Here is a 16,322-nt window from a genome sequence, read left to right on the forward strand (position 1 = left end):
ATTCAATTTTTTTAATTAAGGCTTTTATTTTGAGATAGTTCTACAGTCACACACACTTGTAAGAAATAATACTGAGATTCCCCTGTCTGTACCCTTTACCCAGTGTCCCCCAATGGTAACTTTTTTTTTTTAAAAGATTTGCACCTGAGTTGACATCTGTTGTCAATCTTTCTTCTTCTTCTTCTTCTCCTCCTCCTTCTCCTCCTCCTTCTCCTCCTCTTTCTCCTCCTCCTCCTCCTCCTTCTCCTCCTCCTTCTCCTCCTTCTCCTCCTCCTTCTCCTCCTCCTCCTCCTTCTCCTCCTCCTCCTCCTTCTCCTCCTCCTCCTCCTCCTCCCTCCTCCTCCTCCCTCCTCCTCCTCCCCCCCCCCAAAGCCCCCCAGTACATAGTTGTAAATTCTGATTGTAAGTGCCTCTGGTTGTGCTATGTGGGACGCTGCCTGGGCATGGCCTGATGAGTGGTGCCATGTCCATTCCCAGGATCCGACCTGGCAAAACTCTGGGCTGCCAAAGCAGAGTGCACGAACTTAACCACTCAGCCATGGGGCCAGCCCCTCCTCATGGTAACATTTTGAAGAACTATAATACAATATCACAACTAGGATATTGACATTGATGCAGTAGGTACAAAACATTTTCTTCACTGCAAGGATCCCTCATGTTGCCCTTATTTATTTATTTATTTAATTTTTGCTGAAGAAGATTCACCCTGAGCTAACATCTTTGCCAGTCTTCCTCTATTTTTCTTTTTTAGTGTGTGGGCCACCAGCACAGCATGGCCACTAGCAGAGTGGTGTAGGTCCACACCCAGGAAGCAAACCTGGGCCACCAAAGCAGAGCACACTGAACTTAACCACTAGGCCACAAGGACTGGCCTATGTTCTCCTTTTTTATTGCCACACTTTCTTCCCTCCCATCCCCACCTCCTTTATAGTTCCTGGCAACCTGTAATCTGTTCTTCATCTCTCTAATTTTGTCATTTCAAGAATGGTATATGAATAGAATTATATAGTATGTAGTCTTTTAGTACTGTTTTTTTTTCACTCAGCATAGTTCTCTAGAAATTCATCCAGTTTGTTGTTGTGTATCATTAATTGGTTCTTTTTTACTCTTCTGAGTTAGTCTATGGTCTGGATATACCTCAGTTTATTTAACCATTCTCTGGTTGAAGTACATCTTGGTTGTTTCCTGTTTGGGGCTGTTATGAATATTTGTGTACAGCTTTTTGTGTGAACATAAGTTTTCATTTCTCTGGCATAAATGCCCAGGAGTACAATCCCTGGGTTGTATGGTAGTTGCATATTTAATATTTTAAGAAACTCCAAACTATTTTCCAGAGTGGCCGTATCACTGTACGTTCCTGCTGGCAGTGTGTGAGTGATCTGATTTCTCTGCATCCTTGTCAGCATTTGCTGTTGTCACTATTTTTTATTTTAGCCATTCTGATAGATTCGTTGTGGTTTTAATTTGCTTTTCCTCATGGCTAATGATGGTGAACATATTTCCATGTGATTCTTTACCGTCAGTCTATCCTCTGTCATGACATGTCTGTTCGTATCTTTGCACATTTTCTAATTGGATTGTTTTTTTTTTTTTTACTGTTGGATTTTGAGTGATCTTTATATAGTCTAGACACAAGTCCTTTGTTGGATATATGACTTACAAATATTTTCTCCCACTCTGTAGCTTGTCAAATTCAATTTTAATGCAAATACTTGTACATTTAAACTCTGAAATAAAACAGAATTACCTTTCCAATGAGTTTTTAAAAGCAAGGTTTGCACAGCTCTCTACTTGAGTGATGAAAGTTGTAAGAAGTGTTCTATCTTTAGACAACAGGAGAATGAAATTCCCTGTACTTTATTTTTTAATTATGTAATTTTAGATCAGTTTTCTTACTTATTGCTGTCTTATTTAGAATTTGAGAGATAAAGACTGAACCTAATGTATGAAATTATTCCATAATAATTTTCTGAATAATGAAAACCAGCTGGTTCACTTTAATACTTTTGCTTTTAACATCAGGTTTCAGATGATGATAAAGAAAAGGGAGAGGGAGCTCTTCCAACCGGGAAATCTAAAAAGAAAAAAAAGAAAAAGAAGAAGCAAGGTGACGATAACTCTCCTGCACAGGTAGAAAATCAAAACAGCAAACATTGTTCACTGAGCACTACTGCTGAATGTGAAAAGAGTGATATGCAGACACTGAGAATATGTAGAGATAAAAGACAAAATGAGATATCAAATTTACCTGAAAAGCATTTGGAAACTTACAGAATGTTTTAAAAGACTTTATACATTATACTGTAATAAAATGTTTATTGCTCTATAAAAATCATATCAAAGGTATGAATCCAAAAGTAAGTAAATAAAATTCTAAATTAGTCTGGTGGATTTTGGTTTATATTATAGTGAAATGGAAACGGAGGTACAGTATGTCACACTTAGAGAAATTTCTTTGGAATAACCGGAATTTAGAATTTTAGCACAATTAGAGAAAAGCCATGTGTATAATAAATGGGGTCTTTCACTTGACTGTGTTGGCTGGCTGTTCCACTTAGTATCTTTTCCTGTTTTTTTCTTCTAACAGAAACTTTCTATCATACCTACATTTTCCTTTTCTTTAGTATTTCTTACCTGGGGAGAAATTTTTAGATTACAGTGTAGATGAGAAAAAAGATATTTTAATTTCATACATACTAGATTACTAGAAATAATCATGGATTTATTTTTGAAAGCACTATATCACCATTATTTTACAACTTATGAAAATCTTATTCCTTACTTACAACCATGTGGCTCATTGTTTTCATTCTTTTAGATATAGGAGATTGCCAGTATTTCTAGAGGATAGCCTACATAGTAATTTTCCTATTTATTGTTCTATTTGTAGAAGTTTCTGCATGACTTTTTAAGACAATGTGTTCTTTTTTGTTGTGGGAAGCAAAACCCTTCATAAATGATACCAATCCATTTATCAATATAAGTTTTTTTCTCAGTAGTAGTAATTGGTGAGCATTAAGGTTAATGTGACTAAGATCAGTGGGTGAAAAGACTAAGACTAAAACTACGTAATAGATGTGCTTTTCTTGTTAGCTGAGCTAGCTGATGGGAAATGTTATTGACAGCTATCCTCTGTTAATAATACTATCTGAAATCCATTTAGCCAAACTTTTCCTAGACTTCTGTGACTTAAATTATGGCCTACAAGTTACTTAACTGCATAGGTTGCTTTGAGAATTAAATGAGATGTCCATGAAGTTCTGTGTAAAGTACATAGCACATAGTATCCTATCCATAAAAGAGGATATTTTGGAATTTATTCTTTTTTTCAATAGAGTTCTTTTTACTTGTTGGTATGTGGTTAGCAGGATTCTTTACTGTTAGAGTTCACCTTAGGATGAAACTAACTGAGGTCTTCTCATTAACTTTCTACAGATTGCAAATCCTACATACATACTTCCAAAATACTTGCTCAACTTAAATTCATAACGAATTTTTAAATACTCTCTAACCCCACTACCATCCTGAACAAGTTTTATCAAATATCAATGTTGGAAGGAAACTTTCAGGATCATCTTAGCCAGTTGTTAAAAAGAACAGTCATATATATGTATGTGTTTGGTAAAGAACAATACAATTCACAACGATGGTCCTATTTAATGTATTCTCGTTCATACTTATTTCATATACCTAAGCATATAATGTGCTTTAGAATTATTTTGCTGGAACTTTTTAAAAATCTGAAGGCCTAAGAATGGACATGTTAACATTTGAACAGAACGTTAGAAATTATCTAGGCAAATTTTATTTTACCATTGAGGAAACTAAGGTTTAGGGAAACTAAATGATTTGTCTTTGAGATTATACAGCTAGACTGTGGGATGGCCACAATTGAAATTCCTGTCTCTGTCCTGTCTACTGTATAAGCTTAATTTGTCTAGAAAATGTACTTATGTATAAGTATTTCATTCCTTGAGGAAGTCATTAAGAGAAATGCTATTTCTAAAGTCTTAGTTTGAGTATCAACTAATTCACTCTACTTTTTTTTAAAGGAAAAAATATGAGTTTAGTTTGTTCTGTTTGAGTTGGTTTGGTAAATCAGAATGGTTCCCATTTGGGGATGTGAGTGCATCGTTCTTTAATTCCCAGCTGATTTAAACCCCCGCGCAAAGAGGGGTGATGAGTATATGTTTCAGAGGCACCTACGTTTCATGAATCTTTGAGGATGAGTTTCATATGCTCTTTCATGCTATTTAGATAGTTTCTGAAGTAAAACTGTTCTCTTGGAATATCTTCTAGACATTAGTACAGCAAACCAAATAGATTTTACATAGTAAAAGTGAGTGATTTATATCATCTAATAGACTACTTTTCTCTCTAGGACACAGGAGAATTGGAAAAAGAGATTAGAGAAGAGCTTCCAGTGAATACCTCTAAAGTCCGTCCAAAACAAGAAAAACCTTTTTCTTTGAAGACCATAAGCACTAGTGATCCAGCTGAAGCACTCATCAAAAATAGCCAGGTAATTTTTTGTTATTTAAGGAATAAAATTTTGATGACTTGAGAATTGTATCGTAATTAATTTTTTATTGAAGCACTGTGCTAAGCATTTAAAATACTCTAAATAATTTAGTCCTTACACCACCATGAGAAAGGGAGAACCTGTTATATAAATGAGGTTAGAGAAGTTGAATAACTTGTCCAAAGTCGCATAACTATCAGTAGCAAAACCAGAGCCGATAGACTGTATTTTCTCCCATTAAATTTCTAGGCATACAAGGGATAGATGGCTTAGAGGAAATGTGACTGCTTGCATTTTCCTGAAAGCATTCACATAATATGACTCTGGTCCAACCTCTTGAAATGTAACATATGTTTAAAATTTGGTGACAGGTTCTTAAATATATGCCTTCTGTGGAAATTTTTGGTGTGTCAGAAGGCAGCATTTTACAAAAGGTCTAGGCCAGTGACCCAAAGACTATGCCTCTTTAAACTGTGATTTCTAATTAGATGAATTATATCATGCTGAAATATATGAAATTCTAGAGTTGCATGGTTCATTTATTTACTTATTCAAAAAAAATTTTTGAGAATCTACTACATGCCACACACTATTTGAGATTCTGGGGATACATCAGAGAACAAAGCAGATGAAAAACCTCTCCCTTTGTGGAGCTTACAAATATACTTTGTGTATTTAATGAAATATATTTGTTATATTTAAGGTAAATATACTTTGTGTATTTACTGAAACAGCTTTAGACAAGAACCTTAGTTACCACTAAGAGAAAGAATGTGTAACAGTCTTGTACTAAAACAAAATCTTAACCATACTTCTTATTTGGATTTGATGTTTTCATTCCCTAAGTGTATTTTGTGGTAAAAGGAGGCACTCTCAATACCTGTTTCGGTTTAATAGTAGGGCTGCAAAGGGTCATTTGACATTTGGATGTTTTACTTTAGTCATTCTTAGAAGCCATCTTGTAAGGAATATTTGAGTCCTTCTGTGATATAATGTAGATAAATGAGAGAATAGAAGGGAAAAGGAGATTTAAAATATGTAATAAAACTTTGGGGTATGAAATAAATACAGGGAACATTAAGAAAGCTAAACTGAGCAACATAAATGCAGCTTCAGATACCTGAAGTAGGAAGAAGGAATCCCAGTAATTTCCCGAGTGTACAAAGCTTCTCCTCTTGTTTCCTGTCCTATTGTACTTTGTTGAACGACGGAGCCTGGAAGAACAAGGGGCAAGAGAAACATTATTTACCCTTGTTTCTGTATTCAAAATACTGGTCACAAGTAAAGCTAAAGGGTGAGATGATCTACTCATCTCTTAAAGCCTCAAGGTACTTCAGGTGTTGGAGTCTCTGTCATTACCTGGTCCTGACCATTCCTTAACAGGCCTCAGAGAGGCGAATTGGATCATTTACCCACTTTCTGCTCTCAGGTTGGAGAGGAGAAAAGCAAGGCTCAAGAGTCTGGGCCCTTGGGGCCAGCCCCGTGGCCGACTGGTTAAGTTCCTGCGCTCCGCTGCGGCGGCCCAGGGTTTCGTTCGTTCAGATCCTGGGCGTAGACATGGCACCACTCATCAGGCCTTGCTGAGGTGGCATGCCACAACTAGAAGGACCCACAACTAAGAATATACAACTATGTACTGGGGGGCTTTGGGGAGAAAAAGGAAAAAAATAAAATCTTAAAAAAAAGAGTCTGGGCCCCAAGCATTAGGGTCTCACTACCAGACTGGATAAAACTCTGAAGATTTGGACCTGAGTTTTACTAGCTGCTTTCATCGGCAGGACTAGTAGCCCTAGTCTGCTTTTGTATGAGGCCATGTTTTTCCTTGGGTAGGAAACTGAAGCTATTCTTGCTGCTGCTTAAGATATCCCTACCTCTTGAGAAGGAGAAAAGGGGATATCACCTAGTGGTAGTTCTGAAATTGGCTATTTTCTTTTTGTCTTTCACATGAAAAAATTTTCAGAAATTCAGAGTTGGTAGGAAGTGGACAGAACCACTGAATTGCTAACAAGTGTACAATCATGCGATTTGTAATGGAAAAGAAAAATATGGAAGTTAATAAAAATGGAATTATTCACTCCTATTTGAGATTCAGTAAACATCTTGTAAATTCATCCATTTTTATCTCAACCTGTATTTGTGGTTATTGTAGGTAAAGATCTATCAGGTTATGTCACTAGAGGGCAGGCATGAGTCGGAGCACTTCTGGAAACCATCTTAGTATTTATTTGCTTAGTATTTACTTACAACCTCTTGGTATTACTATGATATTTAATTTTCTTTGAAACTTTTTACAAAAATCTAAGATCATTTTATTCCAAAATAGCCTATCAAGACTCTTCCACCTGCTATTTCTACCGAGCCATCTGTTACTTTGTCAAAAAACGATTCTGACAAGAGCTCTTCCCAAGTGCCACCGATGCTACAAGAGACAGATAAATCCAAGTCGAATACTAAGCAAAATAGTGTGCCTCCTTCACAGAGTAAGTAATCCTCCTTTTTGGTTCTTTTGTGTGTTCTCTGTACTGTTTATAAGTGTTAATATCTTAGAAATCTAAGATACTTAGACTTCTGATCTTAGACGTCTAATGGATTAATAGATCAGCCTTTTCTTTCCCTCGCCAAGGCTCGACTCCTTGGAACCTTGTGGACCTCCATTGTAAGGTCCAAGGAGCTAAAATCACTCCAGTCAAGAGTGGCTGGCCAAGAACCTACACAGAGGACTTGGTACCTGCCCTTGTCCACCTGGTCCCTCCCTTTCTCTGTGCACATGTTCTCAAGTCTGCAGATGGATCTGTGTCCTTTTTCCCCCCTCCTTTTCTCCCTCTACTACCTTTATTGTCCATTTTACCTATTTTCACTTTTGTTACTTAAATTAAGCCATATTAAATGATGGTTTTTCTAGGTCAAAACTGGTGAAATATCATCCATGTGGTTAAACCAAATAATACACTGGAATTGAAAGGAGGAAGGCAGACAGAATAACCTAAAAACGTGGAACTAGAACTTAAAAACTTAAAATTTAAGGCTAATGCATTATTAGTGGATTTCAAACATGTTTTCATTGATACTGCTTTTACATTGTGGAGACAACAGTATTCACTATCTTCCTAACTTTTTTCTCTTCCCTTCCCTTTTTTCTTTTTTTTCGCCCCATTAGCCAAGTCTGAAACTAGCTGGGAATCTCCCAAACAAATAAAAAAGAAGAAAAAAGCCAGACGGGAAACGTGAATATTTTTTTTCCTGAATTGGACATGTGTTTGCAAACACTGTCTTGAAGATTATGCTGTTTATGCAATAATTTGTGAACATGTACAGAGTTTTATATAAATTTAAACCAATTTTTAAAACAAAACTGTGAACACAACCACCATAAAAATGGAATCAAAGGAAAGTTAATTTATGAAATTAAGAGGTCAGCAGAATATACTACAGTGCTGGAAGACATTTGGGGAAAGTCTTTTCAATTTAACAAGAACGATCCTAACTTAAGAATATTATCCTGGTTTTACAACAGTGCCCTGTTTACAACAGATTGTGCCCTATCTCATCTGCAGCCGAGGAATAAAGGATTCTGATTAGAGAGATGGTTGCCTGCAAATTGCTAGGCAGCTTCTTGGATCTTATGCACAGAACTTATACCATTTGTTTTATGCTTAAATCAAAGTGCTTTGATCAAATGCATAATCTGCCATATCTTTACATATTTGTTGGTAGCAATTTGTATTAAAGGAATCACAAGTGCAAATAAAAAGTCATTTAATGTTTGTTTAACTAAACTGTCATGGTTTAGTTTACAGTTTTTAAAAAGTTCTTAATTAAAACATTGAAAATGCAGTAGACACTTGTATGGCTTATGAACTTATTTTTGATAGTCTTACGTTACTTGAATTGTTCAAAGTACAGTATATTTTAAATTAAGAAAGGTAAACTATATGTATTTGTTTTATACTTTTAAGATTCAGACTCACAAACAATGCTCTTGTTTATGATTTAAGAACTTTCAGGCAAAATCCAACTTACATTTTTCCTTTCCCTAGCAATTACTTTTTTCCAGTGTCAACTCTTCTTCGTTACTGATACTTTTTGACTTCAAAAATAAAATCTTTCACAAGCTAGTTGTACAAACAGAATTGTGAGTATATGATGGAGAATGAAAAACTAGAGTCAGACAGCTTTAATTGACATTGTCAAGACCTCCAGTTATCAGGAATACATTTTTTTACTGCCTTAACCTGTAGTGAGTAGAATATGCATCAATTTCTTGAAGGGGATTCATGTTTTTATAAGAGTTTTCATGTAATTATTGCAATTGTGATCAAATAAGGAACGTTTCCTGCTTGAAACTGTATTGATTTAAATGATGTGTGAGATGTTTCACCATTTTCAGGCACTGTGTAATTTTATTGTAATAAACTGGCAGGTATCTTTGTAATTATAAATAGTGCATGCTCAGCCATGTACACTGTAAATAGCCTTTACCAAATGTGTTTGACAAGGACCATAATTAACATCACTTAGTGAATTGTGATAAAGAAAAAAAGCCATGATTTATTGGATGTGATTGGCTTAATTGTTTTTATGTGGCACCAAGAATGAAACCGTTTAACAGCTGTAACCAATGGTACTGATCTATCCATCCAATGTTGTCTTTATTATATTTGTGGTTTGATAGTATTGCATTGTCAGACTAGGAAAGCTAAAGAAACAAAATGGTTTTAGTTTTGCTGAAGACTGGCCTTATTAATGGACAGCTTTCCTAACAAATGATTATTAACTTTTATCAGATTTAACATCTGTTTCAGGAACATGGCAGTATGTTTACATGTCTGAAGTTTTGTTTATGATATTTCTAAATTGATTTGTTTAAATAAATTCAGCAAATGGATAGCATTGTTATTATTTGCTTCAATCTCTGGGTAAATAAGCTAAAGTGCCAGGAATGGATTTCTTCAAATGACTTTATTAGCTTTACATAGATGTTTCCTAAATAGATGCAAGAATTCCTAAGTTTCCAGCACTTTGTAAAGGTATCACAAGGGAGAATTCAATAGGGAGTCTGTAATTTTAGAATGTGCCGAAAGATCTATGCCCAAAAAATTTAATTGAACTCTCTCAACTCTACCTCACCATTTCTTTATCTTGGAATTTTGTTGGTTGTGTCAAATGTTGGACTTTATTTCTCCAGATTAGTATGTCCCGTTCAACCATCTACACCAGGTATTAGAGACACTGTCTTTTCAGGAGAGATGTAGGGTGGAGATGGAGAAGTGCATTGCTAAATTGGGGTGAATCAAGTGTGGAGATATCTCTGTCCCTTCCCCTTGGCTCAAGAGCTAGGACATGGATTTTATGTTTTAAGAGATGGCAGCTATGAGTGATAAAATTAGTAAGTTCAGGGGCCAGCCTGGTTGCGCAGTGGTTAAGTTTACACATTCCACTTCTCCGCGGCCCGGGGTTCACCGGTTCAGATCCCGGGTGCAGACATGGCACCGCTTGGCACGCCATGCTGTGGTAGGCGTCCCACGTATACAGTAGAGGATGATGGGCATGGATGTTAGTTCAGGGCCAGTCTTTCTCAGCGAAAAGAGGAGGATTGGCAGCAGTTAGCTCAGGGCTAATCTTCCTCAAAAAAATAAAATTAGTAAGTTCATTCTCTTTCACATGCATGAGGTGCAAACCCTTGCACGATTAAAGTATCATTCATTGCTGTCTACCTGTTGCGGAAGATCTTTATGTTCTATTAAAGCAATTTCTGGAATCTGAACCCAGGAACTATTCTCCATCATTAACTCGGAAGGCACTAAAATCATGGTAGGGATTCAGGGAGGAGGGAAGAGAGAGGAGCCTGTTGTCCTTTGGAGGCTTTGATTAGATGGTCCCCAAAAGGTTAGTTGGTTAGTTGGGAGTTAACTGCTCCCTTTCGGCTTTGTCAAGCCTGGAGGGGAACCTTGTTCTGATTAGCAAACAAGGCATCCTAGAGAAACTACTTAAAAATCTCTCTAATCCTGACCTGTCTGCACGTACGTACAGAAATCCTTCCTTATTCGGGAGCAAGGGGTAGTGGTTTAGGAAGTCCCCAGACTGGATCCTACCTATCTGTACCCTGGATTGAGTAGAACAATAGTTGAGAGAGTCCAAAAAGAGTACTGAAGGAAAATGTCAGTACTGTAATTTACCATGTTTACTCTGCGCATGCGTCTGATTGGGGTTGGGGGGCAGTGGAAATAATTCATCCAAATCTAATGATATTATTTCATAAGCTACTCTGGTTTGTATTTGGGTTAAAGATGTTGAAAGGCAATACTTAACTACAGAGTTTAGCTTTTCTTAATTAAAAACAGTCCTCTATTAATATAGTGTGAAACATCTTTCAAAATCTGGAGTTTAAGATGTCTAATAGATGTCTTAAGGCTTTCCTGTAAACTCTTTGCACAAACTGGAATTACTTTCCAAAAGACTTAGGGAATGCAAATATGTTATTTGTCAAATGTGTTGAGTATTGTAAATACAACAAACCATTTTTGATTTGTTTAAATTGCTCATTATAGTTCTTATGAGAAGGGACTTCTCAGTCGTTTTGCATGCTAAGCTAGTCTAAGGCAATTTACTCTTTGGTGTTCTTGATGTTTCTTTCTAAAACCATCGGTGTACTTGTAGGCTAGTTGGAAGTCAAATATTTGGAGTTAAGCCCCTCTCAAAATATCTCTGTGACACACAGTGTTCTCTGTGGGAAACAGCTTCCATCTTACATCATCTTAGCAATAGATGGAACTGCCATCAGGTGCAATATATCACTTGTATCAACCTTTAGGTTAAGGAAATTAGGCCTAAACTTGGTGTTACGTATTAGTTTGGCTGTGTCCCCAAACAATAGTGATTTAAATGAGGTGGAAGTTTCTTTTTCTTGCATGTAAAAGTCTGGGGAGGCAGTCCAGCGCTGCTGTGACACTGCAGGGTCAGGGATCCAGGTTCCTTCTGTATTGCTCTTCACTGTTCTTAACATGTGGCTTTCAGGTCATGGTTGTACACAGCTGCACCAGCTAGAAATTTATCAACATTTCTGCCCCTTCTTTTAAGAACTCTTCTTACAAGTTATTCACACCACATAGTCTTAATCAACACAACCTTGACCCGACCCTACTAGTTACAAAGAGGGATGGAAAATAATAGTCTTTACTCTGGGCTGTCAGGGGCCAAATTAGCATTTCAGGATTCGTTACTGAGGAAGCGGCAGAGAATTGGATGTCGAGCACAGCTGGGAGTCTCTATCACAGGGTTGACATAACACTGTGTATATCCTGCACCCAAACATCATTTTAAGATCAGGTTTTAGCTTTTCTAACTGAACAGAAATTTTGAAATCTGGATGCTGCTCAGAGTAGCAGCTAATAATGTTCCAACTTATATGTAATAGATTGTGGAAATTTCTGCCACTCAGTGACTGCTCAAATCCTAGGGACAGGCTGAAAGAAACTTAGTAGCCTGCTATCACACCAATACTGCGAATATAGATTATAACAAGTTACAGTAGAATTACCTGGTGTATAAAGTAATCTTTTTTTAAAAAAAAAGGCATTACTATTCTTTCTAAATACTTTAACAGAAGATTGATTTCTAACCCTAGCATCGACAGGTATATGAGGTGCATTGCAAGATGCTTGCTAGTAATACTAAGAGTACTGAGGTTTATTTGAAGAAAAATGTAAACAAATTCAAGGTCATCTCCATGATAATGGCATTCTTACTTGTATATATGTGCTTTTTTATTTGTCTCAAAGCCTTCAAAATGAATATATGTAACCTGTACGTAAATTACGAAACATAATAAAATGAACACCTCTGAAACCACCATTCTGCTTAAGAAATAAAACATTACCAGTAGGGGCTGTTGTGGGGAGAGCTTGACTTTTGTTGTTGTTTGGTAATGGGATCAAGGGGCGAAAGGCATGGATGAAAATAGCTGCTCTCAGATGCCCCACTTGGCACAGGTGTTTCTTGGTGCCAGAACTGACTAAGGGTCCCAGGTAACATCTAGCCTTGTTCCAGAACGGTGTCATGGCAGCCTCACTGGTACTCCTTCCTCAAGTCATTCTACTGACATCTGTTGGGAAATTAATAGCTATAAATGGGTACATGGGGCTGGCCCGGTGGCGCAGCAGTTAGGTTCGCACATTCTGCTTTGGCAGCCCAGGGTTCACCAGTTTGGATCCCGGGTGCAGACCTATGCACCACTTGTCAAGCCATGCTGTGGCAGGCGTCCCACATATAAAGTAGAGGAAGATGGGCACGGATGTTAGCTCAGGGCCAATCTTCCTCAGCAAAAGGAGGAAAATTGGTGGCAGATGTCAGCTCAGGGCTAGCCTTCCTCAAAAAAAAAAAAAATAGGCACAATGACTGGTGCCCCGGAGTTCTGCAGTGCACACTGCATGGCACCCTTTCCATGAGGAAGAGGAGTAGCGAAGCTCTCTTCTAAACGGGAGCCGCCCCCAGAGTCAGAAGGCAGCAGGTGCCTTGTCTAGGGTGTGAGTTCCTTGTGAGGTTGTCAAGGGGCTGCAGACTTTCTGACAAGCACCGCAAGGGGGTTTATAGCACAACAGCAAGAGCTGTTAGTAATTTAAGATAGTGGAATTATGAAGGATTTCTTTCCCTACTAAACTGTCTTTAATAATTAAAAACTTTATAGGATTACCTGGAAAAGTTGCAGCTATTCCCGTTTCTCATCAAAATTGAAATGACCACAATAATGAAAGATGGAAGAAAACCTGTCTCAGCACTGGAACTAGGAAATGTGGCATTTCTGTTTATTAGCGAATAAAAACCAATGGTTTATCAAAAGAATAAAACACCTACCAAAGATGCAAGTGTGGGCCAGTGTCAAGAAATCTAACATATTTCATCACAAAATTAAGGCAGAAGAAGTATATGATCATGACACTGCTGAAATATTTTACAAAATCCAATAGTCGTTCCAAATTTAGATTTTAAAAAAAATGAAATACTAAAGTCATCTCGATTAAAATCAGTGCAAGGTAGGTCAACATTGTCTTGGAGAACTTAACAGATAAAATTTTAAAATTGTATAATGTCAGTCGTGGAAGCAACCTAAATGCCCATCAACTGATGATTGGATAAAGAAGATATGGTGTGTGTATATATATATATATATATATATATATATATATAATGGAATACTACTCAGCCATAAAAAAGGATAAAATCATCCCATTCACAACAACATGGATGGACCTTAAAGGTATTATGTTAAGTGAAATAAGCCAGACAGAGAAAGACGAACCCTGTATGACTCCACTCATAGGTGGAAGTTAAACATAGAGACAGAGAATTGATTGGTGGTTACCAGAGGAAAGGGGGGTGGGGCACAAAGGGTGAAGTGGTGCACCTACAACATGACTGACCATAATGTACAACTGAAATTTCACAAGGTTGTAAACTATCATAATCTTAATAAAAAGTTTTAAAAAATTGTATAGTGTCAGAGAAGAAGAAATTATCTCTTTTTTTTCTTGATTGTATACCTGAAAACCCAAGTGAATCTAATAAAAAGCTATGAGCACTAGGAAGAGAATACACTAAAGTGGCAGATATACAAAAGCCAAAAGAAGTTTCTGTACTAAAATAAGCACCTAGAAAAGGAAATGGAGGAAAAAAATTCCAAGTACATCACAACTAAAGCTATTATATCTAGAAATAAGATTTTCAAGAAAGACACAAGACCAGATGAAAGCTATGAAGTCTTATTGAAGGACAGAAGCAATCTAACACATGAAAACCTGTATTATTCTTTATTTGGAAAACAAAAATACCAATATTTCCAAAATTAATATATGAATTGAGTTCAGTTCCAATAAGAATGCAGATTTTTAAAAGTACCTCAAAGATTATGAGAACGATTTGAAAAAGAGAAGAGAAAGTAGTATGCAGCATCGGGAGAGGGGCAGGGAACCTGCCTTACGACTATGAGATAACAGAATAAAATGTGAAACAGCTTGTATCTGTCAGGGTTCATAGTTGTAAAACCCAGGATCCCCTCTGGCTAGTGTAAGCTGAAAAGGGGTCTGGAAGCCCCAGAGATCCAGGCGCTTACCTTCCAGGAGTAACACCTAGCCGTGTTCAGAGGCTGCTCCAGCAAAAATAATCCATCTGCCAGCTCCTGTGAGTACGCTCAGCACTGAAGGTGTGAGCTCCACCACGGCTGCCTCTGCCGCTGGAGGCCACTGTCCCATGTGCCCACAACTGGTTTCTGCTCAGGCTTCTTACCTCACTGCTTTCCTAGTTTCTTTGGGAGAGGCAAGGTCATATCTATGTCTATCAAGCAGTGAGGAATACTGGAGAATGAATTTTGACTATGTGGGATAGTCAAACATAAAGGACATTCAAAGTTAATTTATTGAGCAGCCAAAACCTGATTAATGTCTACTGTATCGATGTAATCTAATAAATTATTAACAAAAGCATAGTCAAACAGGTCAGGAGAGCAACGTAGGGAATCCAGAAATAATACAGTCCAATATACATGGGAATTTTGTATATAATTTAGGTGGTGTTTTACTTCAGTGGTAAAAGGATGATTTTCTTAATAAATGTTATTAGCATAACTTATCTAACTGGAAGAAAATAAAGTTGGGCCCCATCATACTTTAGATGAAAATAAATTACAGATGGATTAGGCTGAAACATTTTTAAAAATCTTAAAAGACAATCCAGGAAACTACATTTACAACCAAGAGGTTGGGGAGATATTCTTAACCAATACTGGAAACCTAGAAGCCATAAAAGAGAAGTTGGCCACATCTAACTTAGTACCTTTCTTTTAGACTTTTAAAATGTTTCATTTCAAAATAATTATAGACTCAGAGGAAGTTGCAAAAATAGTCCAGAGAGGTCCTCTGTACCCTTCACCCAATTTCCCCGATTGTAGTCTTACATAACTATAGTACAATATCCAAACCAGGTAATAGGTCTCATTCGCACAATTGACCGATCCTATTCAGATTTCACCAGGTTTCACTAATATATGTGTGTATGTGCAGCCTAAGTAATGTCGCATGTGGATTCACATGATCACCACCATGATCAAGATACAAATGCCTATGGTCACAACGGAACTCCTTTGTGCTACCTATTTATGGTTACACACGCACACTTCACCCGCACTCTGCCCTCATCTCTATCCCCTGACCATCACTAATCTGTTGTTTGTCTCTACAGTTTTGTCATTTTAAGAATGTTATATAAATGGAGTCATACAGTATACACCTCTGAGGACTGGCTTTTTTCACTCAGCATATTGTCCTTGGGATCCATCCAAGTTGTTGCAAGTGTCAATAGTTTATTCTTTTTTTTTAAAGCTTTTATGTTTCCTTTTCCTCCCAAAGCCCCCCGGTACATAGTTTCGTATTTTTAGTTGTGCATCCTTCTAGTTGTGGCATGTGGGATGCCTCCTCAGCATGGCTTGGCGCCCAGGATCTGAACCAGCGAAACCCCTGGCCAGGCCACCGAAGTGGAGCACACGAACTTAACCACTCGGCCAAGGGGCTGGCCCCTTTTGCTGGGCTTTAATGCAAACCCAGAGCAATGAGAAGTCTCTTTGAGACCCTAAGTGGTAAGTGGGACAATACAGTCAAAGTAACAGCTGGAGAAGACAAGGGTACTGAGGTGGTACTGAGGGCATCTTTGACTCCAAGCAAATGATTTTGCTGGTAAGTGAGTGCCCACTACTGACCCCCCGCCTCTGTGCCTACCATTGCAAAGCCAGAGGGTGGGTTTAAAAACCTTAAGG

General features: G+C 37.5%; 1 protein-coding gene and 1 long non-coding RNA gene across 7 annotated transcripts in view; one reads left to right on the plus strand and one right to left on the minus strand.

Moving 5' to 3' along the window:
* MTDH (metadherin) overlaps positions 1–9,407 on the plus strand; it is a 56,219-nt gene extending 46,812 nt beyond the window's left edge. For all 6 annotated transcript variants that reach the window (XM_008535623.2, XM_008535625.2, XM_008535626.2 and 3 more), the window contains 4 exons: positions 2,023–2,130; positions 4,382–4,522; positions 6,846–7,002; positions 7,680–9,407. In XM_008535623.2, coding sequence (XP_008533845.2) covers positions 2,023–2,130; positions 4,382–4,522; positions 6,846–7,002; positions 7,680–7,750 — 477 coding nt within the window. In that variant the 3' untranslated portion in view covers positions 7,751–9,407. The remainder of the gene's footprint in view (positions 1–2,022; positions 2,131–4,381; positions 4,523–6,845; positions 7,003–7,679) is intronic.
* LOC139085251 (uncharacterized) lies at positions 4,905–14,766 on the minus strand. The gene is made up of 2 exons (XR_011543450.1): positions 14,628–14,766; positions 4,905–5,736 (listed from the first exon to the last, which is right to left on the minus strand). It is a non-coding gene; the product is annotated as an uncharacterized lncRNA (long non-coding RNA).
* Positions 14,767–16,322: the final 1,556 nt, after the last annotated feature.

This window comes from Equus przewalskii, chromosome 8, assembly GCF_037783145.1.
Source record: "Equus przewalskii isolate Varuska chromosome 8, EquPr2, whole genome shotgun sequence".
Taxonomy (NCBI): domain Eukaryota; kingdom Metazoa; phylum Chordata; class Mammalia; order Perissodactyla; family Equidae; genus Equus; species Equus przewalskii.